Source organism: Danio rerio, chromosome 15 (assembly GCF_052040795.2).
Source record: "Danio rerio strain M-AB ecotype USA chromosome 15, GRCz13ab, whole genome shotgun sequence".
NCBI classification, from domain to species: Eukaryota; Metazoa; Chordata; class Actinopteri; order Cypriniformes; family Danionidae; genus Danio; species Danio rerio.
In genome coordinates, this window is record NC_141035.1 from 21557941 (window position 1) to 21585481 (window position 27541).

At 36.2% G+C, this 27541-nt stretch overlaps 1 protein-coding gene across 6 annotated transcripts in view; it reads left to right on the forward strand.

Moving 5' to 3' along the window:
* cadm1b (cell adhesion molecule 1b) overlaps positions 1-27541 on the forward strand; it is a gene marked incomplete at its 5' end in the record, with an annotated part of 352349 nt that overhangs the window by 224164 nt on the left and 100644 nt on the right. For 5 of the 6 annotated variants that reach the window (NM_001423722.1, NM_001441347.1, NM_001441348.1 and 2 more), the window contains 3 exon segments: positions 138-284; positions 14525-14677; positions 20253-20390. In NM_001423722.1, the coding sequence (NP_001410651.1) occupies positions 138-284; positions 14525-14677; positions 20253-20390 (438 nt within the window). 6 annotated transcript variants of the gene reach the window in all.

Here is a 27541-nt window from a genome sequence, read left to right on the forward strand (position 1 = left end):
CAAGGTACTCATTACACCTAACTGTAATGTGTTTCCTCATCTACTTACAGTCTTATTCTGGAAGGAGAAAATGAATAGATTTTATACTCCTTTTATGCTGTATACTAAGGCTTGTGTGCTTTCTCTCTGTGTTACAGTGCAGGGTCAGAACCTGGTGACAAATAATGTCTCAGTGGTGGAGGGCGAGACGGCCATCATCAGCTGCCGGGTGAAAAACAACGACGACTCCGTCATCCAACTGCTCAACCCCAACCGGCAGACTATCTACTTCAGAGACGTTAGACGTAAGCTCTACTGACTTCTCTTTCATGCTCACTTCAGTTCAAGGCAGAAAATGTCATAATCCACCCAAAGCCTGTATTGTTTTCTTGCAGAAAATTCAAATTTTATGCTGCAAAACGGCCTTGCAACCCCATGCAAATTCATAATTTGGCTCATCGGCACAACTTAGCGCGTCTCCTATTGTTTAAAGGAGCAGCAAGGCATTGCATTGTTGACAAGGTCCTTTTCAATAATTGAGTGACAGAGTGTAATTGTGTCAGGCTGATTAGAGTCCTCTGAGCGGACCATTTAGATTCCAGCCTTGAGATTGTTTGGACGCTCAACGGTGCTCTGCATGCAAAACATATAATCTCGCCTTCTCTGCTAAATAAGGGCCTTGATGAGCTGCTAAGTGATGGTGTGACCCATGAACCGAACCTAGTTTAGCTAATGTGTGGGAATAACCTCCTCATTCCTCTCCTATAAAGCGTTCGCCATACAAATGGCTCCTATGGTAATCTAAGATGAGCAGATGATAACAGATCGAGAGGTATTTCTTGACATTTCAAATGCAATTTACATGTGCAGCTGGCCCGTCTCTCCACAGGATCCTGGATCCTGTGGTTTGAGAAAATATTCAAGGGCGTTTGAAGTATTTGTAGACGTCTTGTTCCTCTTGACATATAAATGTTGAAGGAAAACTCCGATAACAGCGTGTGCACATTGTGACAACAGTCATTTTGAAGACTTAGTTCATCCACAAATGAAAATGCTGTCAACGTTTACTCTGCCTCGTGTCAAACCCATAAAACTTTTGTTCGTATTCAGGAACACAAAAGAAGATGTTTTTTAATGAAACCTGAGAGATTTGCAGACCTCCCATTGAAGCTTGGTTCACCAAGAAGCTTTAAGATGTTCAGAAAAACAACATGAAAGCAATTCTCAGTGGTTTAATCCCAATTTCATAAAGCTATGCAAATGCTTTATGTGTGCTATCTATAGGAATCAAAAATAAGTCTTTATTGACATGTTTTAAGTCAGATATAGTGCACATATCTAATGTTGGCTAATAAATAAACCATGACCTAGCCAAAATCCTGAGATCGTTCTGTTTTTGCTGATGAAAGATTGAATCTTCTTGAGATACAACTGTTGCCAGAAGTTCTCCAGAGTTTACAGATGAAGCAGTTGAATGCTGCTGTATATTCAGCTTCTAGCTTAAATGGCACCCTGGGCAAGCCACCCTATATACGCCCCTTAAACCCGCCCCCCCTCCACCAAACTTATAAATAGTTGCAAGGTTACATAGTTATAAGAAAAGGATTAAACATGTACATTCTAAAAAATATGTTTGCTGTTTTAATTCAAATGTGGGTAAAATATGGGCAAAACCAGAAATGTGATTATTAAAAATGTTTATATTTATTATAAATAAAATTAATATTGTTGTTATTAAACAATTAACAATCCTAAATGTAACTGGAAAGCAATGTAAAGACAAAATCAAAGTGATATGCTAAGATCACTTAAGAAATATCTTGCATGAATATTAATTATGTCAATTCTATAAAATACTAACAAAAAAAAGACTGGAGGTGTGATGCGGCTGGGATGAGAATTAGCACCTCCAAGTCTGTGCTCCACCGGAAAAAGATGGTTTGCCATCTCCAGGTTGGAGGAAAGTCCTTACCCCAGGTGGAAGAGTTAAAGGATCTTGGGGTTTTGTTCACGAGTGAGGGAAGGATGGAGCGTGAGATTGATAGGCAGAATGGAGCAGCGGCAGCAGTAATTCGGTCGATGTACCGGCCCCTTGTGGTAAAGAAGAAGCTAAACCGAAAGACAAAACTTTCGATTTACCGGTCAATCTACGTTCCTACTCTCACCTATGGTCATGAGCTTTTGGTCATGACCAAAAGAACAAGATCTTGGAAACAAGAAGCCGAAACGAGTTTCCTTCGCAGGATGGCAGGGCACACCCTTTTGGATAGGGTGAGGAGCTCTGTCACCCTGAAGGACCTCGGAGTAGAGCCACTGCTTCTCCACATCGAGAGAAGTCAGCTGAGGTGGCTTGGGCATGCCTTCTAAACATTCCAGGCATGGTCCACAGGGAGGAGGCATCAGGGAAGACCCAGGACACACTGAAGGGACTATGTCTCTCAGCTCACCTGGGAAAACCACGGGATCCCCCTGGAGGAGCTGGAGAGAGGGAAGTCTAGTGTTCTCTTCTAAGACTGCTGCCCCTCCAACCCGGCCCCAGAAAAGCTGTAGAAAATGAATGAATTAATGAACCAAAAAAAAGAGAAATATATATATGAAGAGTTCAGATGCAAAAACCTCTAAATGCGGTCTTAAATGTTCTCTTAAGAAAAGTCGCCTTATGAATTTTTTTCAACCTCCTATGTGTATGTTCAGTTATTTCAATTAAAAGGCAACAAAAAGAACTTATATGTAAAATTACCAAGCTAACACAAAATATTTGGTGAAAAATGCTAATTTTAGAAGAAAATATCAAATGGCTTTTAGTGGTTTTTGCATCTAAACTTGCTGTGTGTCGACACCTTGTATCATAAAAGTAACACAAAAGGCTGTTACTCCGGTTCCACAGTGCATGAGCGGCACATATTTTATCTGTATGCATGTAAACAGGTGGGATTCATATCGGGACCAGGAGCAGCGTGTTTAAGTGGTGAATGGTTTTCTGCGCACATGCATCAGTTTGCTTTAACCAGCTTTGTTTCGATTGCACATAGAGAATACAAATTTGCCTATGCAAAAGACACTAAGGGCTCTATTTTGACGATCTATGCGCAGGGCGCAAACGCTTTCAGGGCGTGTCAGAACGCATTTTTGCTAATTTAAGGACGGGAAAATCCGCTTTGTGCCGTGGCGCATGGTCTAAAAGGGTTGAGTTTATTTTCTTAATGAGTTATATGTGTGTTTTGAGAATAAACCATTTAGAGTCTCATCTCCCATTCCCTTTAGGAGTCAGCTGTCGCGCCATAAGCGCATTCGCTAGTTACAGGACGTAAAGTAAGTCTAAGAGGAAAAACTGAGCATTTCATTAGCAAACAGTTAACAGTTTTTTTTACAGAAAACTGTTAAACAGCATCTACTGACAGGTGGGCAAATCTAAGCTTGTTTTTAATAAAACAAATATAAATATGGATATAATAAATAATACTGCTAATAATAATAACATTATACAAAAGCAAATTGTTATGAACAAACTGAAAAAGCCTCCCGAGATGAAGAAGACATAAAAGCAGTGATTTCTCATATTTATATAGGCTAGAAAATAATATGTTTTGTAATATTTTAATCCTTTTTATTTATATCCTATATCTATTCTTATTATATCCTATATATATTCTTAATATATAAGTTTTTTCATATGTAAAGATATTTGCCTATTGCTCTCTGTGCGTATTAAGCAGTGCGTATGCGAGGCGCAACTCTGCGCCGGAGTTTAGACCAGGTTTGTTTTGGTCTATTGAAAAATCTATTTTAGTTTCTCAAAATAGCAACGCGCCAGCAGTGCGCCTCAGAACACCTTCCTTTTTAGACCAGAACGCCTATGGGCGCACATCTGGGCAAATGCATTTGCTATTTAAACAGCGTAGGGCAACGCCTCAAAACGACTCTTGCGCCAAGCTGAAACTACCAAAAGACTACTGCGCCGCGCCTTGCGCCACATTGCACCGGGTGTATGATAGGGCCCTCAATGTGAATGGCCCCTAACATGTTTATTCTAGGATTATCATTCTAAATTTTTACATTTGCTTAAAGTAAATCGATCTCAAAGTTTACCGGGGCACAGATGGTTTTAATGGGGCACATTTAGTTATTTTTAAAATAAATTTTATCATCTTCCCGTGCCAAAGATGCCGCCCTGGTGATTGCCTATATTGCCCATGCCCAAAACTGAAAACTCTTTTAGCACTTAATAACACTTTACTTGTCACAAACCTGTATGAGTGTCTTTCATCTGAAGAAGAGAAGATATTTTGACAAATCTTGGTAACCAGTAACTTCCACAGTATTTGTTCCATATTCTTCCATAGTATTTGTTTTTCCTACTTTGGATAACAAGGGTTATCAGTTTTCATCTACCTTAAAAATATATGTTTTTTGTGTTCAACAAAAAAAGCAAGCTTTCACACTTGGTTTGATCATCTGGTCCAAACCCGAGTTCAATTGATCCTCCCTCCTGCTGTGGCCAATGAATTGCGTTCACATAGATTTGCGTCATCATCAGAGTTGTTTACTCCTGTTGCTGGGTAATGACAGAGCAGGTGGAATGCTCGGATATCGTTGACGCTTGCCTCACTTTTGTGCTTTGGATTTTATACCATTTTGTTTCATTTTCAAAGCAGAGCGGCATATGCGTCTGTTTGTCAGGAATGCAATGCAAAGGTTCAGAAGAATAAGAAGGGAGTCAATTACTGCTGAAGGAGAGCAGAAACGAGATATAAATACCTTCTGCTTGCAGCACGTCAGTCACACTCTACAGGAAACCAAGTGTGTAAACACAAAAATACACAGTTTGGCCATCCTTTCATGTACGTAGACACAGGTACGGTTCTCAGATGTGTTCACAAAAACATTATCCAACCAAACATTGATGTTGGATAAATCCAGATGTGCACCACATCTGATTTGATTTGGGTCTCATTCTTAATTTGCCCAAGAGTGGATTTTCTAGTACTTAAAGGGAAAATTGCATAGATGCAATACATCTCCAGCTTACATTAAGATTTGTGAGTAATCTAATTATATATATATATATATATATATATATATATATATATATATATATATATATATATATATATATATATATATATATATATATGTATAAGGGGTTATTATTTACTTAAAGGTAAAATATGTCATTTTTGCCACTAGAGGGTGCATATTCACAACCAACAAAAACTTAGTTTGATGATGTCATGTGGAATCGTGAGAATAGTGATCTTCTTTACCTTCTACCAGACTCCTGCAAAATCACATTTATGGCTGAGCTAAAGTATTCAAGATTTACTATCATGGTAGTATGAAGCAGAGTAAAGGGTCACATCTAAAAACATGTGTAAATTGAGAGACATGTCATTTCCTTTTCGCTTTGCTCTTATGCTTCAAATTATTCTATATTGTAACTAAAAACCATCAACAAATCTCTTAAAGAATGAAAATCTGACAAACCATTGCTGCAGCTCTGATACAGGTTTTATTTATAGAGAAAATGCAAAAAGCACTGAAATGTTTGCTGTTTGTATGAGGTATTCAGTCTAACGTTACTACTGAAATGTGTATAATCCATCCAAATTCTGAAGCTAATTGGTAAGTAGCCACACACCTTCTTTGAAAATGATGAACTTGCATATGCAGAAAACACTACTATGTAAACAGCCTCTGATGCTAAAAGCCATCAAAGCAAAATGAGACTGCTGATAGAGCAGAGAGTTGCTGATAAGAGCAAACATGATGTGGCACAAAAAAAAAAAAAAAAGGAAAAGAAACTTTTATTATGCCACAGACCACTTCTGGTCACTTCATAACATATTAAAGGTTTTTTTTTTTTTTTTTTTTTGCTTAAAATCAAAATCTTGATTAATTGAATATTTTAACTTAATTACGATTAATGAATGTTTTTTTTTTATTTAATTTTTTTTTGCCCTTTTACTTCACTGAGAGGCTTTGTGCAGTAAATATTTTTACATAATACAAGTGATATTTTAAAATAATTGAAGGAAACAGTATCTACTATCTATGAATATTTATTGAACATGAACGTTGAACAACTGAAATTAAAACATGCATTGCCTGAAAGACAACAGTCACTTTATTTCTTATAAAAAGTGAAAATAAATAACAAATTTTATTATTTTCAATGTTTTTCATATTATTTCATACATATTTTCATACAAGGTCATGTGACGCCACACTCGGGAAAATAATTGAAAAAATTGTTCTGGAAAAATTAGATTGATTATAGGTTCTTAATGTCAATTTCGATTACTTTTCAATTAATCGCCCAGCCCTATCTTTAACCCTTTAACTGCCTCACCAAGAAATCAATTTTTGGATTGGATTTCTTAACTCCTAATGTCGCTCCTAATGTCGCTATTTAACACACTCAATGCATTTTTTCAACACATCTCATAATTTCCTAAATATCAACCTCTACTAAATGGTTGATATGTCGGTTTATGGTAAAAAGACCAGAATTAATACATATAGAAAAAAATTTAATTAAATAAAAAAATAAAATAACAAATAAAAAAATTATATATTTTATTTATTTTAGTATTAAATACTAAATCATCTTTATTTTTTAAAGTATTCCATAAAATATTTCAGATTCTCATTTAACATGTTTTATTTTTTATTCTTTACAATTAAACCAAAGTCAAGTGTAGTAGTGCAACAGGACGTTTGTTTTATTTATTTATTTATTTATTTTTTGTTAACCAACAATGCTGTGTAGTGTAGAATAGTCATTCTTTAAATCACTTTAACTCATTATTTAAAACAGTCAAAATATCCTCAATTAAGAGGTAAAGCAGGCAGTTAAAGGGATAAAACCAAAATGGAAATCGAACGTGTATGATGTTATATGGCAACACAGGACACGTTCAGTGTCACTGCACTCTCAGAAATAAAGGTCACTGGGGTGGTACTTTTTTAAAAGGTACACATTTGTACTTAAAAGGTACATATTAGTACTGCAAAAGTATATATTGCCTAAAAATGTTAAGAGGAACACTTTTGTATTTTTAGGTACTATTATGTACCCTTGAGGTGTTAATATTTACCTTTTAGGTACAAATTTGTACTTTACAAAAAGGTACCACCCCAGTAACAGATCACGTACCTTTATTTCTTATAGAGTGTAGATAAAGTTGTTTATTTCTCTGGATTTGAACAGTCTTCGAAACATTTGGTATAATGTTAGCAGATTTTATATACAGTTTTGCATGTGGTGGACCAATCACAACAGACTGGACCATCTGACCAATGAGAGCAGAGTAGATTCTTTTGAAGGAAGTGTTTAGAAAGAACGAACCCTCAAACAAATTGCTCTTAACACAATGATTGGTGGGAAATGCACATTTTTGCCATTGTCTGCATCTTTAAAACAGTGTAATTGAAATATCTCCTTAAGTGTCCCAAACATGAGCAAAAGACTTATGGGTTTGGAACGACATGATGCTAAGCAAATGATGCTGAGATTTTTTAGGGGTGAACTAAGCCTTTGCTAATGAGATTATTGCTTGTTGTTTATTTATGCATGGCCATATGTCCGTTTAACTCGACCTTTCGGCCAAGAATTTATATCTTTGGGAAAAAACAGGCTTGTTTTTACACCCCCATTTCTTCAAAGAAACACATTGATTGAATATTGGAGTTGGAAACACATTTATGCAGTGTTATAATTCGGCTTGCTTGCTCGTCTCAATATTCGAGCGAGAAAAGAATACATTGATGAAAGGTCAGGTTGGAGTTTTGTCATGACTTTATCTAATTTAATTAATGTGTTGGTGGTACCTAATTCTCCTAGCGGGCATATTTTAGTGCCAATTACACCCGACATAAGCTTTCGGATGCGTGCAAACAGTGAGTGAGGGTGAGATAGGATATGGGTTGGGGTTTAGGGAAAGAAGATAGACAGAAAGAGAGAGAGAAAGAGAACGAGCGAGAGAGCTCCTGCCGCAAGCTCTGACATTATTTCTATGGATGTGACTGGAGGGATGCTCAGCCTTCAATCTCTTTAATGCTGTAATGTATTATTCTGTCTAATGTTTACTGGGCTGCCAGCTCTGTTTGTGAAAAGTATGACCACTTGAACAATTCATAGTTTTATCCCTTCAGCACAGATGGCTGGCACTGTGCATTCAAAATGACACAAGAATGCGAAAGTGTCTTAGCGCACACAACATGCACCTGTGGATGCTGGACAATGATATATTGCCCGGTGCGCTTCGTTATATATTAGCATTATGATTCGCCAGTGGTTTATTGTAGAGCGATGGCTAAGGTTTTATCACATTACATTCAGACTGCTATTCTCATTTCCTGTCACTTATGCAGGAGCCGCTCTATAAGCCTTTTAAGAGCAACTTAAAATTAAACAGTGACTTTAGCAGTGACGGCTGCAGAAATTGTCATTTTCATTTCCCAAGACTTAATGATGTTCAGTACAAATTACATTCCCCCACTCAAAGATATTTGTGTCATTTTCTTTTTTTAGCGAACTTTCTTTTCAGTGTTGAAGTGAACTAAATTACAATACTATTAATGCCAAGAGGATGATGACTTTTTCAGTGGTGGTGTGTTATATAGTGTTTAGACTTTTACATGCCTGCTCTCCTAAGAAACTTCATTCACTTGGGATCTTCGGGTAAAATTTGACCCACATTGAGGAGCATTAAAATTTCATGAGTTCATTATTTGGGTGCAACAGGTCTCACCTGAAGGAAAATGTGTTTTTGTGTTTTTCCTGCAAAATATTAAAGAACTTTGGGACATAAGCTGTCCCATTTCTCATTTATTTCAATCACTTTTGGCACTTCTGAAAAATGTATTCATTTCATAGCAATCTCTGTCTTATTCTGCTGTTTGTAGATTTGTAAATCTCTTACAGAAATAGTTGTAGTTCATGTGCGGTAAATTTTGGTCACACTTCATTTTGATGGTCCTTTTGTTGAATTTAAGTTAACTTGCATCTGCATGCTAACTTATTCTCATTAGATTATAAGTAGACTGTTAGGTTGGGGTTGGGGTTGGGGTAAGGGTTAGTGTAAGTTGACATGTACTTGCAATGTTTTTATAGTAAGTTAAATGTCTGTTGTAGGACTGTTAAATGTCAATATTAACAGATATTAAGCAGACAGTCTACTAATACTCAAATGGACCGTCAAAATAAAGAGTTAGCCAATTTTTTACTGATAGACCACTCTAACGTTTTGTTTACTAGAGAAGTTATTAGTCCAGCAATCACTTTTTGTTTTTAAAAGATGTTGAATAGATGTCTAATAGACATCTAAACATAGTCATCTTGGCTAAAACAAGACTAAATTTGTGCTGTCAGTGAAAATCTAATAGAAGTCTAAGAATAGGCCAAAACTAGACTGATCACCAAATAAACAGAAATGAATGACTACACATATAAACTCTTTCTAATCTGTCTATTTGACGATTAGTAGTTTTGGGCTGTTCTTAGACCTATATTAGATTTTCACTGACAGCCCAGGTTTAGCCATGTTTTAGCCAAGCTGTCTACGTTTAGATGTCTATTAGATGTCTATTAAAAACAAAATTGTTTGCTGGGAGGGATCCACTTTGCACATCACATCACAAAACATTAATTAATAAATAATATACACCATGTCTCAAAAAAAAAAAAAAAAAAACTAGCAATAATACATCATACACAAATAAGACTGCTTATCATACTACAGGAATAAGAATTATTACATTTCATACAAGATTAACAGCACAATCTGTGCATTACAATAATCATTTTATTTACTTTTCTTGGTGTAGATGTAATAATGGCGTTATAATGACATATTTATTTTCAGCTGCGTAAGGCTTAAATAAAAATGATTTCTTCGAACGAGATCAAAAGATTACAAGAACTGAAAGGCTACAGTGCTTCACATTTTCTTCGTGAATATTGATTGCACTGGATCAGTATGTCATGTGGCGGGAAGTAGTTGTCCACACACTGCCCGTACTGTTGAAAATATTGCCCCTGTCGGAGACATTGTACTGAGCCAAGAAGATGCACTACGCACTCATCGCACTGCCAACAGATTGCACAGGAGTTTGGCATACAAAGGTTGACTCAAGCATTCACCACATTGTGAAGAAGGAGCAAACTAGAATTACGTTTTCATCTACCTATTTTATGTGCATTTTGAACTTGCACATAAAAAATTGGGGCTGATGGAAACACCAAGATGTCCATAAATTTTAAAATGCACATAAAAACATGTATACGCATAACTGAGTAGGATAAGGTTTTTATCAGATAAGAAAATATGTGCATAAACTATGATGGAAACACTTTTACCGATCAAATTCCAGTATGCACATTAAAAAAAGTCATGTGATTTTGTTATAAGAGATCATGTGATGATAAAAATGTGCGTCAATGGACAAACCAGCAGCCTGAGCACACTTTTAAACATCTGAAATGTTGTTTTGGTCATTCTTCGCCTTAACCATTACAGTATGTTATTATATTAATTGCCTCCAGAACTGTCAAGAGTGTCTGAGCTCCGCTTCTCACGCCTTTAAACGCTACCACACAATCATTGCGTGTCAGCATTTGTCTTCTGAGGAGCAAGTCATTTATTAAATAAAGAAAATATTCACTCAGCTTCTCCTACCACAGCAAATTCTGTCTTGATTGTTGATATTTGGCGCCAGTTAATCAGGAAGTGACTATTTTGATCGCTTTGACTCGCTGGATGGAAAAGTGGCTCTATTTGCACATCTTTTATGCCCTATTTCAGTTTTGCCCAAAACGATAATTCACATATTTGGATGAAAACATAGCTATACACTCAAGATCTGCAGTTTCTGGACAAATGTCCAAGCCACATGGTGAACTTTATATTTTTCACCGCTAAAAAAACTATTCACTGTTGCTGCCCCAACCAACATGCAGAATGATCGTTTTTACGACAGTCAATTTTGCTTGGATTTTTTGAGACACTATGTATATTATTATTAATTTTTGAACGTATTTATTTATTCATTTGGACAAACAACAATGCAAATAAATTAATGAGTAAAATAAAAGAAATAAAATAATAAATAAAACTATTGTTGCGCATATTGTACCTTTAACATATTCAAACCTGGTAGATCCTTTAGTAAACAATTTTAACAAACAATATAAAATAAATAAAAATTGGTTCACATTTTTTTGCATGGATTAATGTATATACATGCTGTAGCTACCCGTATTTCCTTGTTTTATACATAGAATGCTTTTTAAGCGTACACACACACACACACACACATACACACACACACACACGCACGCACGCACGCACAAACATTAGTACATTCATTGCTGAGTTGAGTTAAATCAACAAAGAAAGGGTCAAAATGTGTCCACATATCCTCATTACAGACAATATGCTCTACCCATTGTATTTCCATCAATATAAGTAGATGTATGCTGTTCTTGTAGGACATTCCAATTTGTGTTTGTTTCATCCAACATGCTACATGTAATTTCCTGCGCCGTTTCATTTCTCTTTTCATTCTCCAATCTGTATGTCAAATTGAGCAAGCAGACTAGGACAGCTGAAGAGCATCTGAATCCAGCTGGGACTCAGAACAATCACATTCACTCACTGTCAACCTTTTATACAGACTCTGATGCCTCCCAATTCATAATGCTCTCTAATGAGCCTCGTTCATGCGCAGGTTTGCTTTACAGAGATTTATATCCTTCATATTCTCCCAGACTTCTCTTCTCTACTGGCGTACTGTACTGATGTAGAGAAATTACAGTCCTCCGGCATTACCTGAAGTCTCAAGTCATAGATCTGTTTGATGCATAGTGCATAAACTCCCCGTATCAATTGCAATTCAGTCCGAGCACTAAGAAAATCAGCCCTTTCATTTGCCGCCCACCGTCTTTTTGCAGAAAAACAAGCTGGCCTCATCATTATTCTTAGGAATGAGACTTCCAGACGCTTCCCAGGTTCAGGGATGGGATTAAGAGGGGCTTCTTAAAATGCACCATCAAAGGTCTTCAACTTCTGATGGAGCTGCTCAATTAGAGTTTCGACTTCTTGAACTTCTTGATTTTTTTTGGAGTTTGCTTATTTAATGAAACTCCCCAGAACTTCATGATATAGGATTGTGAAACTGGTTAACAAATCTGGTTGGCTAAGTGGATTACTGTATATGTTTGGTTAATGATTTTCACTCAGAAGTTGATTGTAGATTTCACAAAAACGTACATACATATATTAGAAAAACTGAAGCATTTTTAAAAAGTAATCTTTATGTACAACTGTGTTGTATATTTATGACTTCCCAGACATTCTTATGTGAAGCTGCTTTGACACAATATACATTGCAAAAGTGCTATACAAATAAAGCTGAATTGAATTGAATTGAATTGAACATTCAGAGAAGAAAGTTTAGTGTAAAAACACTTTCACTCAGAAATAGCAAGTTCATTTTGTCTCTAAATACAAGGAAATGGCAAGTAACAATGTAAAGTTCAATTTTTGAAGTAGAAAAACTAAAATATTATTCTGGTTAAATGTGACTCTGGGCAGTACAGTGGCACACACTTGTCTCACAGCAAGAAGGTCGCTGGTTCAAGCCTCAGCTGGGCCAGTTGGCATTTCTGTTTGGAGTTTGCATTTTCTCACTGTGTTTGTGTGGGTTTTCTTCGGATGCTCTGGTTTCCCCCACAATTCAAAGACAGGTGGTACAGATGAATTGAATAAACTAAATTGGCCGTAGTGTGAGTGTGTGCAAGAGTGTGTCGGTGTTTCCTAGTGTTGGGTTGCGGCTGGAAGGGCATTTGCTGCTTAAAACGTGCTGGATAAGTTGGTGGTTCATTCCACTGTGGCAACCCCTGAATAATAAAGCCATTAAGCTAAAAAGAAAATGAATTAATGAAATTTGACTCTGGACAAGTCCAGTTATAAGTGTATTTTTTAAAGCTGAATAAATTAGCTTCCATTTGATGTAATGTACTTGATAACATTTGAGCAAGAAACCACTATTTGAAAATCTGGAATCTAAAGTTCAGATAAATAATGAGTAAATCACTTTTTGGGCCCTATCACGGCGCAAAGATATGTTTGACGTTATGATTTTCAGCCCAGTGCAGTCATAATTTTCATGTTTTGCGCCGCATTGTCTAAATGGCAAATCCATTTGTCACTTTGTGGATTCATGGGTGTGCTGGTCTAAAAAGGAGCTGTGTTAAGGCACATTGTTGGCACGTTGCTATTTTGAGGAACTAAAATAGACTGTGCCATTGACCAATTAAAAGCTAGTCTAAAGTCCAGTGCAGAATGCGTTAGTTAATCGCCTATGTGGTCCAAACGCTTACACATTGCTTAATACACACAGGATGTACAGCAATACACAAATATATTTACGTATAAAAAAACTTTAAGGATTAAAATGTTACAAAAATGATTATTTTCCATACAAATACAAAAACCACTACCCCCATGCCTTCTTCACGTCAGGGGACTTTTTAAGGTTATTCATGACAGCTTGCATTTGTATATTATTATTATTATTATTATTATTATTATTATTAGCAGTATCATTTATTATATTCATATTGATATTCCTTTTAATAACAAGTTTAGATTTATCCACATGTCAGGTTTTGATGACGTATGCATCACCATATGGGACATAAGAATAGGAAGTGTGTTTGGATATAACTCAGTTTTTAGATCACACTTCATTGTTATTGTTTATTTATTCATTTGCTGGAAATTAGAACTGAATTTAGAAACAGTTTTGAAACAAAACTTTGTGCATAACAAACTAAATTAAATATGTGTGTACAATATTATAGCTAATGCACCATGCTAATGCACCATGGCGTGACGCAACTGACTCTTAAAGGAAATGGGAGATGAGATTCTGATTGGTTTAATGCACACTATACTGAAAATACACTCAAAACTCATTAGGGGAATAAGTACAACCATGCACCAGGCTGCAGAGCTTAATTTTCCATCCTTAAAATAGCAAAAGTGAATTCGGACATGCCCTTAATGCTTTTGTGCCATGCACTTGTTACCACTTTGCGCCTAGACCGTTAAAATAGAGCCCTTAAAGTTGCACAGATAAAGCAATGCATATTACTACTCAGCTTTGACAAAAAGTAACAACTCTGTACAATAAGTAAACAAATTCTTGCTGCCTACTATCTCTTAAATCAATTTTCTGAATCAACTTATCTTTTCTAGTCATCTCAACTGTACCATTGAAGCTGATGAAAAGTTAACCTTTGTTTAAAATCTTTAGTTGAAACCTGATTAATGTGTTAAAATAAGTTAAAGTAACAAAAACACTTGTTATGACTTTGACTCATATTTATTTTACAGTGTAGAAAGAATTTTTACTTTGATTTTGTTTATTTTGAACTATTTTTGTGCAAATGCAATGAAAATAGACAAGCAAACTGTTTATTAAACTGCTACAACACTCACAATTGAGTCACAATTCCTAATCTGTTCTGGTTCCCCAGCTTTGAAGGACAGTCGGTTTCAGCTGGTAAACTTCTCCGACAACGAGCTCTTGGTGTCCCTGTCCAACGTGTCTCTGTCGGACGAGGGCCGCTACGTGTGTCAACTCTACACGGATCCACCGCAAGAAGCCTACGCCGACATCACTGTACTGGGTATGATTATCGATTCACCTCATTGATTCCTTCACTCAATTGAACTTGTCTAATTGAATCTCACCATGACACAATATCAACCAATTACTCTCATGCCGTTTCCAATAACGTGCAGCAAACAAAAAGGAACAGATGTTGCGCTATTGATATTGGTAGCTCGCTTTTGGCAGACGTATTGACTGAATTCCTCTTAGATGTTGAAAAGGCTACATCGAGCGATTCGGGAGTTGGCTTTGTGCGCTGAATGACACTAACATTAGAGATTTATTATGCAGTGTGTTTGGACATCCTGGAGAGCTGAATGGGATTGAGTGCTCTCTAAAGTAGCATGAGTTTTATGAGGATATGCGTTCTGTCACAGCATGGACTCTTAACCACAGGACATGAAAGCGTGAGGCAAGATATTAGAAAAAGAGCCCTCGAATGGCAGCTTTTGTAGTGACAGACGCTTTAGAGCCATCAGCAAAGCAGAGTATGAGGTAATGTGCGATGAAAAAATGAAACATGAGTAAAGCGGCTTGTCAGTCGCTTGAGTGGGTCTGGCACTGTCCAAATACACAATGAGATAATCAGAATATCCAAATGCTTTTGGATCGAGCTCTGAATGTTTCACATATAGATGGAACAATTCGGATTGATGTTAATCTAGCTATAATTTAGCCAATTAAGTAGTTAATTGCTTAATAAAAGCAGAACATGTTGATTGGGTTGGGAGAGCTAGTTAGCTACAATGTAAAAAAATAAAATAAAATTATATATATATATATATATATATATATATATATATATATATATATATATATATATATATATATATATATATATATATATATATATATATATCAACTGTATATATGTTGTGTATACATATTTACACCTGAAGTCTGAATTATTAGCCCTCCTTCTAATTTCTTTTATCTTTACCCATTATGATAGTACATAATATTTTATTAGACATTTTCAAGATTCTAGTGTTCAGCTTAAAGTGCTATTAAAAAGTGCTTACTAGATTAACTAGGCAAGTTAGAGAAATTGGGCAAATCATATAGTATTATTTGTTACATATGATATGCATGTTAAAATAAGTTTAAAGTATGTTTAACTGAGCTAATCTTGTTTCAACTTAAATATTCAAGACATTTGTGTATTATTTTTTTTTTTTACAAAAAAATAATACAATATTTTAGTATACTATATATAGCTACATTAGTTAGCTAGACTGGTTTAAGATTTAAACTATTTGGTTTATTGTTGGTCCAGCCTACCGGTTCAGCAAAGTATTTTAATCTAACGCCAAACTGTTGAGTCTCATTGAAAATACTACTACTAATAAGAATAAGAATAAGAATAAGAATAAGAATAAGAATAAGAATAAGAATAAGAATAAGAGTAAGAATAAGAATAAGAAAAAATAATTATTTTACTTTGACTCAGTCCCCTAATTATCAGGGGTTGCCACAGCGGAATGAACCGCCAACTACTCTGGCATATGTTTTACTCAGTTGATTCTCTGAACCCAGCCCTGGGAAATACTACTACTACTACTACTACTACTACTACTACTACCACTACTACTGCTACTACTACTACTACTACTACTACTACTACTACTACTACTACTAATAATAATAATAATAATAATAATAATAATAATAATAATAATAATAATAATAATAAAAAAATATTATTATTATTATTATTATAACAATTTTAAAAATAATAATAATAATAACAATTTTCCTTTGGCTAAGCCCCCTATTTAGCATGGGTTGCCACAGCAGAACGAACCACCAACTCATCTGGGATATGTTTTACGCATGCTCTTCCAGGCCTATACAGTATAAGAAAATGAGTAAAAACACATGACATTTACAAATACAATAGTATTAGTGAAAACCAGTAGCAGTAGTAGCTGAGTGACAAGTATTTTGCTTTGTAATGCAATGAAGTAAACAAATAAATGTGTAAACAAACAATTATAATAATTAATCACACAATAAAACAAAACTAAATAAATAGTGACTATTTTGACATTTGACAATGTACTACTACTACTACTACTACTACTACTACTACTACTACTACTACAAATAATAATAATAATAATAATAATAATAATAATAATAATAATAAAAATAATAATTTGTTATTAGTAAATTACAGATATTTGAAAACTGTTATTAATTATATTAAATAAAAAATACGTACATGATATTTTGTATATATTTACTTTATAATTTATTTACCTTCATATATTTGTGTAATACTTTCAAACACAAATTGTTAAAAAGGAGCTCTGCAAAAAGAGTGTCTCAGAACAGCCCACTGAGGAAGCCACAGGCGACAGTAGCAGACCCCTAACTGGGTGAGGTGGGATGAGGTACAAACCTTAGGAGAAACCAAGGATGTCTTGCTGGTTGAGCTTGTTAAAAAGCCTGGTGGGGACCCCAGAACACCAACAACCCATGCTGGAGACCAAAACACACACTATAGGGTATTTTGAGATAGAATGGTGAAAAAAGAGAGTATGATTCAAAAACAACACATTTTTCACATCATTTTCAGGGTTAGTTCACCCAGAAATGAAAAATCTAAGTCATTTTAAGCACACAAGTAAACATTTCTTAAACGAAATATGAGAGATTTCTGTCCTACCATTGAACATCTATAGAGTATTCAATAAATGAATTGATATGAATCTAGAAATTAAATCCAAGTTTGCTGGTTTTCACAACATACATTTTCACACACAAACACAGACAAAATTGCAATTTATTTATTTTTTTTTACAAATTCATATGTATTTATTTTGTATATCTTTCCATTTTTGACAAATGAACCATACTTGTTTTATACAAAAGGAAAGATTGTACTTAAAAGGCTAAAATGCTAATGTTTTAGCTTAGCACAGCATCAGAGTAACATAGCTTACGACAATAACTACCTAATTTTACAGCAAACACATTTATTACATTTCATCTGTTGAGTGCTTGAAATAACCTTCTTTGTAAATAGCTGTGGCTTATCATTACGAAATAAGGCAGAATATACTGTTTAATTATAATATTAGTAATAATTAAATATTATTCTTATAAAAACTGAATGAAACCATTTACTTTAATTACAATCTTGTGTTGATTTTTCTTTACATTTCATCGGTCAAAACATTTATTCAGCAACAGCAACAGCTAAACGTCTTTGTTTCTATAATGGATTACCTGGAAAGTCATAATTGAATGAAGATTCCTGGAAGTAAATGAAGCAAATTACATGTGAGAGTTTATCACTCTATAATGACACTGGTGCTTAATTATTAATTTAACATCACCTATACCGCCAATGTGACAGACCTAATTAACATTTATATTGGTTTGTTTTACAATATATGTGCTTCACCTGTAAGAAACCTGACATTTAGTTCTACGCAGTATTACTACATGGATTAAGGTTAAGGTTTATGTAATAATTATAGTTATACTACATTAATGATAAATGCTTGTTTTTGGTTAATTTTTAGCAGTTTAAGTTTTTGTTTTTTTTTTGTTTTTTTTCAGGTAGATTTTGACTATTATATTTCAGTTATTTCACAGACATACAGTTGAAGTCAGAATTATTAGCCCCCCATGTTTATTTTCCCCCAATTTCTGTTTAACAGAGAGCAGATTTTTTTCAGCACATTTCTAAACATAATAGTTTTAATAACTCATTTCTAATAACTGATTTATTTTATCTTTGACATGATGACAGTAAATAATATTTGACTAGATATTTTTCAAGACACTTCTATACAGCTTAAAGTGACATTTAAAGGCTTAACTGGGTTAATTAGGTTGACTAGGCAGGTAATTAGGCAAGTTGCTGTATGATGATGGTTAGTTCTGTAGACTATTGAAAAATATAAAGCTCAAAGGGATACTAATTTTGACCTTAAACTGGGTTTAAAAAAATAAAAACTGTTTTTATTCTAACCAAAATAAAACAAATAAGACTTAATCCAAAAGGAAAAATATTATCTGAAAATTTCCTTGCTCTGTTAAACATCATTTGGGAAATATTTAAAAAAGAAAAATAAATTCAAAAGGGGACTAATAATTCTGACTTCAACTGTACAGTCAAAAATCAGTTCAAATCAAAACAAAAAGCTTTGAAAGGTGTGTAAGAAAATATTCCACACAGAAACAGTATGTGGACAAAATCTTGACTTATGTTTCGAAAAGCAACATCTGAACAAAGTTTTATTTGTGGTAAGCGTACTATAAATGTAATGATTAACTATGGTTTGTTGAATTCTGTTTTGCACAACAATGTGGTGATGAAGCCATAATGTTAACTGGAGTCTGTTTATTCCTTATTGGGTAAATAGTAAGTACGTACTATATGAGAAACAGCACTGTAAAATGACATGCTACTAAACAATTTTACTTAGAAAATACTGCAAATATCATTGATTAAAAGTCAATTAAAAACTAAATCTTAAAAGAATTATTGGTAAAAAAACATTTATTTACAATAAATGAATGAGAAGTAATGAAAAGAAAAAAGGAAAATAAATAAAAATAAAATAAAAAAGTAAATAAATGAAAAGAAATGAAATGAAACTAACAAAAATCACTGAAAAAAAAGAAAATTATATACAGTTGAAGTCATGAATTATTAGCCCCCCTGAATTATTAACGCCCCTGTTTATTTTTCCCCAGTTTGTGTTTAACTGAGAGAAGATTTTTTCAGCACATTTCTAAAAATAATAGTTTTAATAACTCTTTTCTAATAACTGATTTATTTTATCTTTCCCATGATGACAGTAAATAATATTTGACTAGATATTTTTCAAGACACTTCTATACAGCTTAAAGTGACATTTAAAGGCTTAACTGGGTTAATTAGGCTAACTAGGCAGGGAATAAGGTAATTAGGCAAGGTATTGTATCACGATGGTTTGTTCTATTGACAGTCAAAAAACAAAAAAAACAAAAAACAATTGCTTAAATGGGCTAATTATTTTGACCTTAAAATTTAAAGTTTTTAAATTTCAAAACTGCTTTTATTGTAGCCAATATAAAACAAATAAGACTTTCTCCAGAAGAAAAAATATTATCAGACATACTGTGAAACTTTCTTTGCTCTATTAAACATCATTTGGAAAATATTTAAAAAAGAAAAAAAAATCAAAGGGTGGCTAGAAAATTCTGACTTCATATACCAATTTAAAAATTAATAAATATCCATCTTGATTTTCATTTACCAAAAAAATGTAAACAGTGTATGTTTAACTGCATACAGTAGGTCACAGATAATTGAGCATGCTTGCTTGACACGTGAGAACCAATGAGATTCATTCTTGCATGTATCGTGATCAATTGTATTAACATTATAAGTTTGGCACAACATAAAGATGTGCAAATGATGAAAATGTTTTCATTTTGATACGAACTAACCCTTTAAGTTTTTGATAGTCATCAGCAGATCTTTGTGAAATAACAGTTTGTCCTTTACCGAACGTGCTGATAAAAAAACATTGATCCAACGCTGAAGAGCTGTCGCACCGTCTCTAATCCTGCTGTTGATCTTCTGCCAGTTCCACCAGGCAACCCAATCTTAGAGTCCCGCGAGGAAATCGTGAGCGAGGGGAATGAGACCGAGATAACCTGCACCGCCATGGGCAGCAAACCTGCTTCCACCATCAAATGGATGAAAGGCGACCAACCACTGCAAGGTCTGACTCAGATCCAAGGAAGATTGTACAGATAAGTCTGCCGCGATTACTGACGTGTCTGATCCGCACCATGCTTTAGCATTCTGCCTTCATAATGACTTTTAATTAAGCCTTCAGAAAGTGTTTCCGGCGAATTGACAAGGCGAGCACAACACACACAGGCATCTAAAAGCGGATTTTTTGGTGCTTTTTAGTCAAGCTTAAATAAGTAGTTTTGAATGAACTCCAACTGTTTACCTCCCACTCAGCAAATGCTGCCCACATATTAGTTCTCACTGGTTAAGGCAGTGCGGGCTGGCATAAAGGAGTGAATGCGCAGGCTGGTTAATGTGCTTATAAACAGCTTTTCTCCATTAGACAGCAGGGTGGGACTGTTGAATAACATTCAGATAGACTACCTGGGGAAACAGAGGCAAACATGGCAGATGATATGGCGCATTTGAACAGAATCTAAGTTTAACGTGTCAACTGTTTATGGATTACAAACATCACAGCTTCATTAACTGCGGTGAAAGCAGTCAGACGGCGGCCTGAGGCGAGAGATTTCGTCTGCTAAATGGATCAAATGCTAGCTAGCATGCAGTAAAGATCACAGAAACTGCACGTTAAGCTAATAATGGCTGGTTTCTAATTAAAAAGCGTTAACAGGCAATCTCTGGTGTCATTTTGTATAGCTTGAAACAGCATTGATTATAAAGTGTTGGAGAAGAAAAGGCACAGAGGTAAATTTTGGCTTGTCTTGGGCTAAACGTATTATTTTTGTATTTACCAAATATTATGTACTGTATGAGAATGTTTTGCCAATGTTTTTTTATGTAATATTTGATTAATATTATATATTCGTATTTAATAGTTGACTTAAATTTAGACTAATAGTATTTACTAAATATTATTCACTTTTTGTTAATGTTAAATATGTATATATATATATATATATATATATATATATATATATATATATATATATATATATATATATATATATATATATATATGCAATATCGGCACTGTTTATATATGGCTGTTTATCGGCACTGGTGGGTTGCGTACCTTGGCAGGCGTGACGACATACAGCTATATCACACTGCTACTCATGTGTTATTGCATTTATAGAACAGTTCGTATAGCATAATTGTGTATATTTACAGGAAAATCATACACATAGATTCTAAAAATCCTTTTGTATGAGGAACAACTTTCTTCCAACATCCATTCACATATGCAGCTGATGTCAGAACAGCAGAAACTGTTGCTACTTCACAAACATCATTTCAGAGCTAGTATTTGAATGATTCTCTAGCGTAATGTCTAAAGTGATGACAAAACAGGTGATTTTACTCACATTTTAAGATCATAAGACTGAAGGGCATAAAATGCCATAAGTCTAGAGACATTTCCCTGTATTTCTCTGTTGCAATCAGGATATTACAATAATTAACCCCAAAAAAGTAAACACTACTAGAAACACTACCAGGTATAAATACAGCACTACAACTTACAAAAGAGACTTAGGGGCTGATCACAGTTTTATGTTAAAAAATGCGATGTGCACAGCAATGCCTTTTTGTTGACAAGAAATAAAAAAAGTGTACTGTATGTCACTAGGCTATTGATATTGGTATAATTTTAATATTTAATAACATTGTGAAATTCAAGATTTGTGAAGTCATACAGCTCCTGATAAATAAAAAACATTAACCACTAGTCTCTCCAAGATCTTCAAAAGTCTCCATAGTCCTCTTAACAAAGCCAAAACTGCTGACACCTCAACAGAAACCCCCCTCTGCTTTCGTTTAAATCAAGAATGAACAAGACACAACTGATGTAACATTTTTCCGCTCAAAGTTTACTTTTTTTTCAACTGCGAGCGTACAGCATGCAACGTCAAAAATACGAAATCTCTGTCGCCTTTTTGTGGCGGAACGTCATCCATCTTTGCTCTGCTTAGTATAACAGGCTCATGGATGCTGACAAATTATAATTATTTGACCTTAAGGCCCAAAGTGTTTTTTTTTTTTTTGACAATCTTTTTTTTTTTTCTCATTTGCTATTTGGGCTTATTGGAACCTAATTAGAATATTTATATATATATATATATATATATATATATATATATATATATATATATATATATATATATATATATATATATATATATATATATATATTATCTCATGATATGATGTACTTTTAGAGAAAAATTATGTCCATAAATGTGGACTCGTGGTCGGAATTTACATAAAATACTTTTTCCTAAATGCATAAATAACATAGATTTTTATTTATTTATTTTTTTTACTTGCTTTGACTATCAGAGAGTAAAAACAACATTTTCCCCATTTCGTACAGTTAGTTTCATTTGCTACAAAACTGTTGTAGGATGACACTGTATGTCTGCAACAAAATATAAAACATTCAAAGTATTTTAAATAGCCACTTAAGAGCCTAAAATGTGCTTTCCAAGTATGTTAAAAGGAGGTTAAAGTAAGAGGTTAAAATAGGCACTGTTCTTATAAATAAACTGCATAGTTGCAATCTAAACAAATACTTTCTCGCCTGAAAAGCCTCAAAAGTAAATGATGTTGTCCAACAGCTGCAATATTTGTAAAACTATAATCCTCTGCTTGCCACTCGTGTGTGTAAAGTGGCATTTAGAGGCTTAACTAGGTTAATTAGGTTAACTTCGCTGATTAGGGTAATTAGGCAAGTTATAGTATAAGAATGGTTTGTTCTGAAGACAGTCAAAAAAAATTAAAATAGCATAAAGGGGCAAAAAATTTTGACCTTAAAATGCATCACGAAAAATTAAAAACTGCTTTTATTCTAGCTGAAATAAAACAAAAGACTTTCTCCAGAAGAAAACAAATATTACCACACATACTGTGAAAGTTCCCATGCTCTGTTAAACATATTTTGGGAAATATTCAAAAAAGAAAATACATTCAAAGGGGGGCTAATAATTCTGACTTCAACTGTGTATATATTTTATGTATATTTATAATATAATAATAAATGTCAATATTATACATTTTTTTAAAGTCTGTTATTTTGGAGACCATTGATAAAAAAAATTACCTTGTTTGAATATTTAAATTAGTTATTTAATTTTAGATTTTAAGTTTAATGTAAGCTTTTTATCAGATTTTTGTACTGATATATTTTATGTTTTAGTTCATTGTTATAACCCTTCTTTCTTTTTTTCAGTTTAATTTTAAGGTTATATCCATTTTTTTAATTACTTAACATTTCTCTTAAGTTCAGTTAAAAGTAAAGACACTGACACAAGCATTATTAAAAAAATATTTTAAGTAATTTATTAATATTATCTAAAATAATATTATTAAATAATATTAAATTAATAATATTAAAGGAAATAAAATATTACATTGTCAATTAAAATAAACTTTTGTTTGAGACAGTAATTTTAACACCGACCACTGCATATATTACAAAGATGGAATGCACAAAATTACCTATGATAGAAAAAATTATAACTACCATGATAAATTTTGCCCAATTAATCATATACGAAATTAGTATGATCCTTAATGAAAGATCCTCATAGACGGATGTAAATGTGTCGCCATAGGCCTTCAAGTGTATATAATGTACATTAATTCAAGTATTTTTTTAATATCAGTGCCTTAGTATGCGCTGGCAGAAGAAAATGGAGATGAGCTATAGGTCAGTGCCGAGCTGTAATTATTTCCCACTTCATTAGGTCCAAGTAAACCGTCATACTCTGTGCTGCAATTAGCTCAATGCCCTTGAGTTTAGAAATTGTCTTAGGATGAGGGCTAACATGATGGGCAGTAACCTTACAGACAGCTACTGACCTCAGAGCTGCTGCATATGAATTCATCATGGTCACATGTCTGGCCATACATCATTTTAGCTTCATTTCGATTAAAGAAATTGATCTTTAGTATAGTTTTACTTTCTGTTTAACATGAACAACACTGCCAGCTTCGGTTTTAAGCTCTACAAATAGCTAAGCAAATAGCTCAGCTACATTTTCAGTTGCAAGATGTAGCATCATTACTTCTTCCTTATCAATATTTGAACAATCAAGTCATGTTTCACACAGTTCACTCATACACTCGATCTTTTGAAGCGGTTTCTTATCTATTAACGCAGTAAAAGGAATATTTTAAACACAGGGAACAAAAAGAGCACTGGATGGATGAAGCTAAATCAATTGAGGCCAAACCTGCAAACGCATCCTATCATTTGACAGCAATTACAAACTCTTTATACACACGTGAAGCCTGAGAATGACTTGGTGCTGCAGATAAAGAAATTTTCCAACTAAAGAGTTCAGGACGCACAAAAAAACAATATATAATAGTTAAAATTGTACATTTCCTGAGAAAAAGAAACGTTCGAGGTTACAGAAGTAACCTCTCGTTCCCCGAGGAGGGGAACGGAAGTGCCATGAATGGGAGGATTCGGATCAGAAGCCGCTTGTCTGGAGAGTATTGAACGAGCCAATGAATGAAATTAATTGGCAGCGTAAGCTTGCGCAGGTGTGCGGCATCTGCAATTATCTCAGCATATAAGCACACCTGAAGCCAGCAGACGCCATCCTTTTAAGCTGAAGAGACTTTCAAACAGCTAAGGGACAGTCATTATGGCGACGGAGTATGGCACTTCCGTTCCCCTCCTCGGGGAACGAAGGGTTACTTCTGTAACCTCGAACGTTCCCCTTCGGTTGGGGAACTTCAGTGCCATGAATGGGAGAAGTATGGAAAGCGCCATAATGACTGCACCTTACCAACACCCCCGATGAGGAGATAGTCAAGCAAGCGTGACGCACCCACATTATGGGGGGCGCGGTCCTCCAACGTGTCCCTGGCCCTAATTTATCCTACTTCAACAGAAGTTTTACGGATTTAGATATATTTTTTGGGAAGTCGTGAGCATCTAGATAATTCTAGGAAATATGACAGTACGTTGGGAAGCGTGCAATCCCGATAGGGAGGACGCTGCGGAGGCCATCAGTTACCCAAGGGGGCGATAGATGGCAGAATTTACATATGGACTAGCCCTAAAAAGGGGGAGTACGCATAGCAAAAGAGTGGTTAGCGGAGAGGGAAGACACGGGTCCGCCCAGGGGGGGGACTTAACCGTGGCGGAATAAGCATATGGGATCGCCTAGTGGGGATCACGCATAGCAGGCACCTATACCCAAAACGCGGGCTGACCAGCGGGCAGACCTACAACGTAGTGGGCCAGCAAGTGACTCCTCCGCTGAGTCAGTGCTGGGGGCCATGGAGGAATCTGCAGGGCTCACCTGACGGGGAACTTTACTGACAGATAAAAAGGCGCACGTACCTCCGTGTTAAGGAGAATGGCGCAGCAAGCGTGTTTCAACACCCTACCGAGTTGTCTCCTCAATCACCAAAGGGTTACCTAATACCCTTGAGGAAACCGGCTCCACTCGCAGATTGTAAAACCTTGCAAATGTGTTGGGTGTCGCCCAGCCCGCAGCTCTACAGATGTCTGTTAGAGAGGCGCCGCGTGCACGCGCCCAAGAGGATGCAACGCTCCGAGTGGAGTGTGCACGTACTCCCGGGGGACACGGCTGACCTCGACTCGAATAAGCGAGTGAAATGGCATCCACAATCCAGTGGGATAATCTTTGTTTCGATACGGCACTTCCTTGCTGCCGACCGCCATAACAGACAAAGAGCTGCTCAGATGATCTAAAATTCTGAGTACGGTCCACATAAATGCGCAGAGCGCGAACTGGACAAAGTAAAGAAAGGGCTGGGTCTGCCTCCTCCGGGGACAGCGCTTGCAGGTTCACTACCTGATCTCTAAAGGGGGTAGTAGGAACCTTGGGCACATAACCGGGGCGGGGTCTCAGGATGACGTGAGAGTAATCCGGCCCGAATTCCAGGCACGAGTCACTGACCGAAAATGCCTCCAGGTCCCCGACCCTCTTGATGGAGGCCAACGCAACCAGCAGAGCTGTCTTCAGGGACAGAAATCTTAGAGATACTGATTCGAGTGGCTCAAAGGGATCGGATCGCAGACTCGTGAGAACGTGGGCGAGATCCCAAGAGGGCATGAGAGGGGGGCGAGATGGATTAATTCGTCTAGCACCCCTAAGGAACTGGATGACCAGGTTATGCTTTCCCACGGTGCCGCCAGCTACCGCGCTATGATAAGCGGAGATGGCGGCCACGTAAACCTTGAGAGTGGAGGGCGACAGCCTGCTGTCCAACTTCTCTTGAAGGAAAGAGAGCACAACACTAATCTGGCAATTTCGGGGGTCTTCTCTGCGAGAGACGCACCATTCAGTGAATAGACTCCACTTCAGGGCGTAGGCGCGCCTGGTGGAGGGGGCTCTAGCCTGAGTGATGGTATTAACCACCGCAGTTGGTAGGTTACCTAAGTCTTCCTCGCGTCTAGGGACCACACGTGGAGGTTCCAAAGATCGGGGCGAGGGTGCCAGATGGTGCCCTGTCCCTGAGAGAGTAGGTCCTCTCTCAAAGGGATCCGCCAGGGGAGGGCCGTCGCGAGGAGTGAGAGCTCTGATATCCAGGTCCGGTTGGGCCAAAGGGGCGCAACTAGCAGAACCTGTTCCTCGTCCTCCCTGACCTTGCACAGAAACTGCGCGAGCAGGCTCACTGGGGGAAACGCATACTTGCGCATGCCCCGAGGCCCACTGTGGGCCAGTGCATCCGTGCCGAGAGAGCCCTCGGTCAGGGAAAAAAACAACTGGCAGTGAGCGTTCTCGGGGGAAGCAAACAGATCGATCTGGGCCTCCCCGAATAGCGCCCATATCAGCTGAACAGACTCGGGGTGGAGTCTCCATTCTCCAGGGCGTAACAGCTGTCGTGAGAGCGCATCGGCTGCACGATTGAGCGTGCCTGGGACGTGAATGGCGCGCAGCGATTTCAGCCGCGGGTGACTCCAGAGGAGCAGACGGCGGGCGAGCTGAGACATGCGGCGAGAGCGCATACCCCCCATGCGGTTGATATACGCCGCCGCCATACTGTCCGTCCTGACCAGCACGTGTTGCCGCTCCAGCACCGGTAAAAAGCGGTGGAGAGCGAGGAACACTGCCAACAGCTCTAGGCGATTGATATGCCAATGCAGCTGGGCACCCTTCCAGAGGCCCGCAGCCGCATGCCCGCGACACA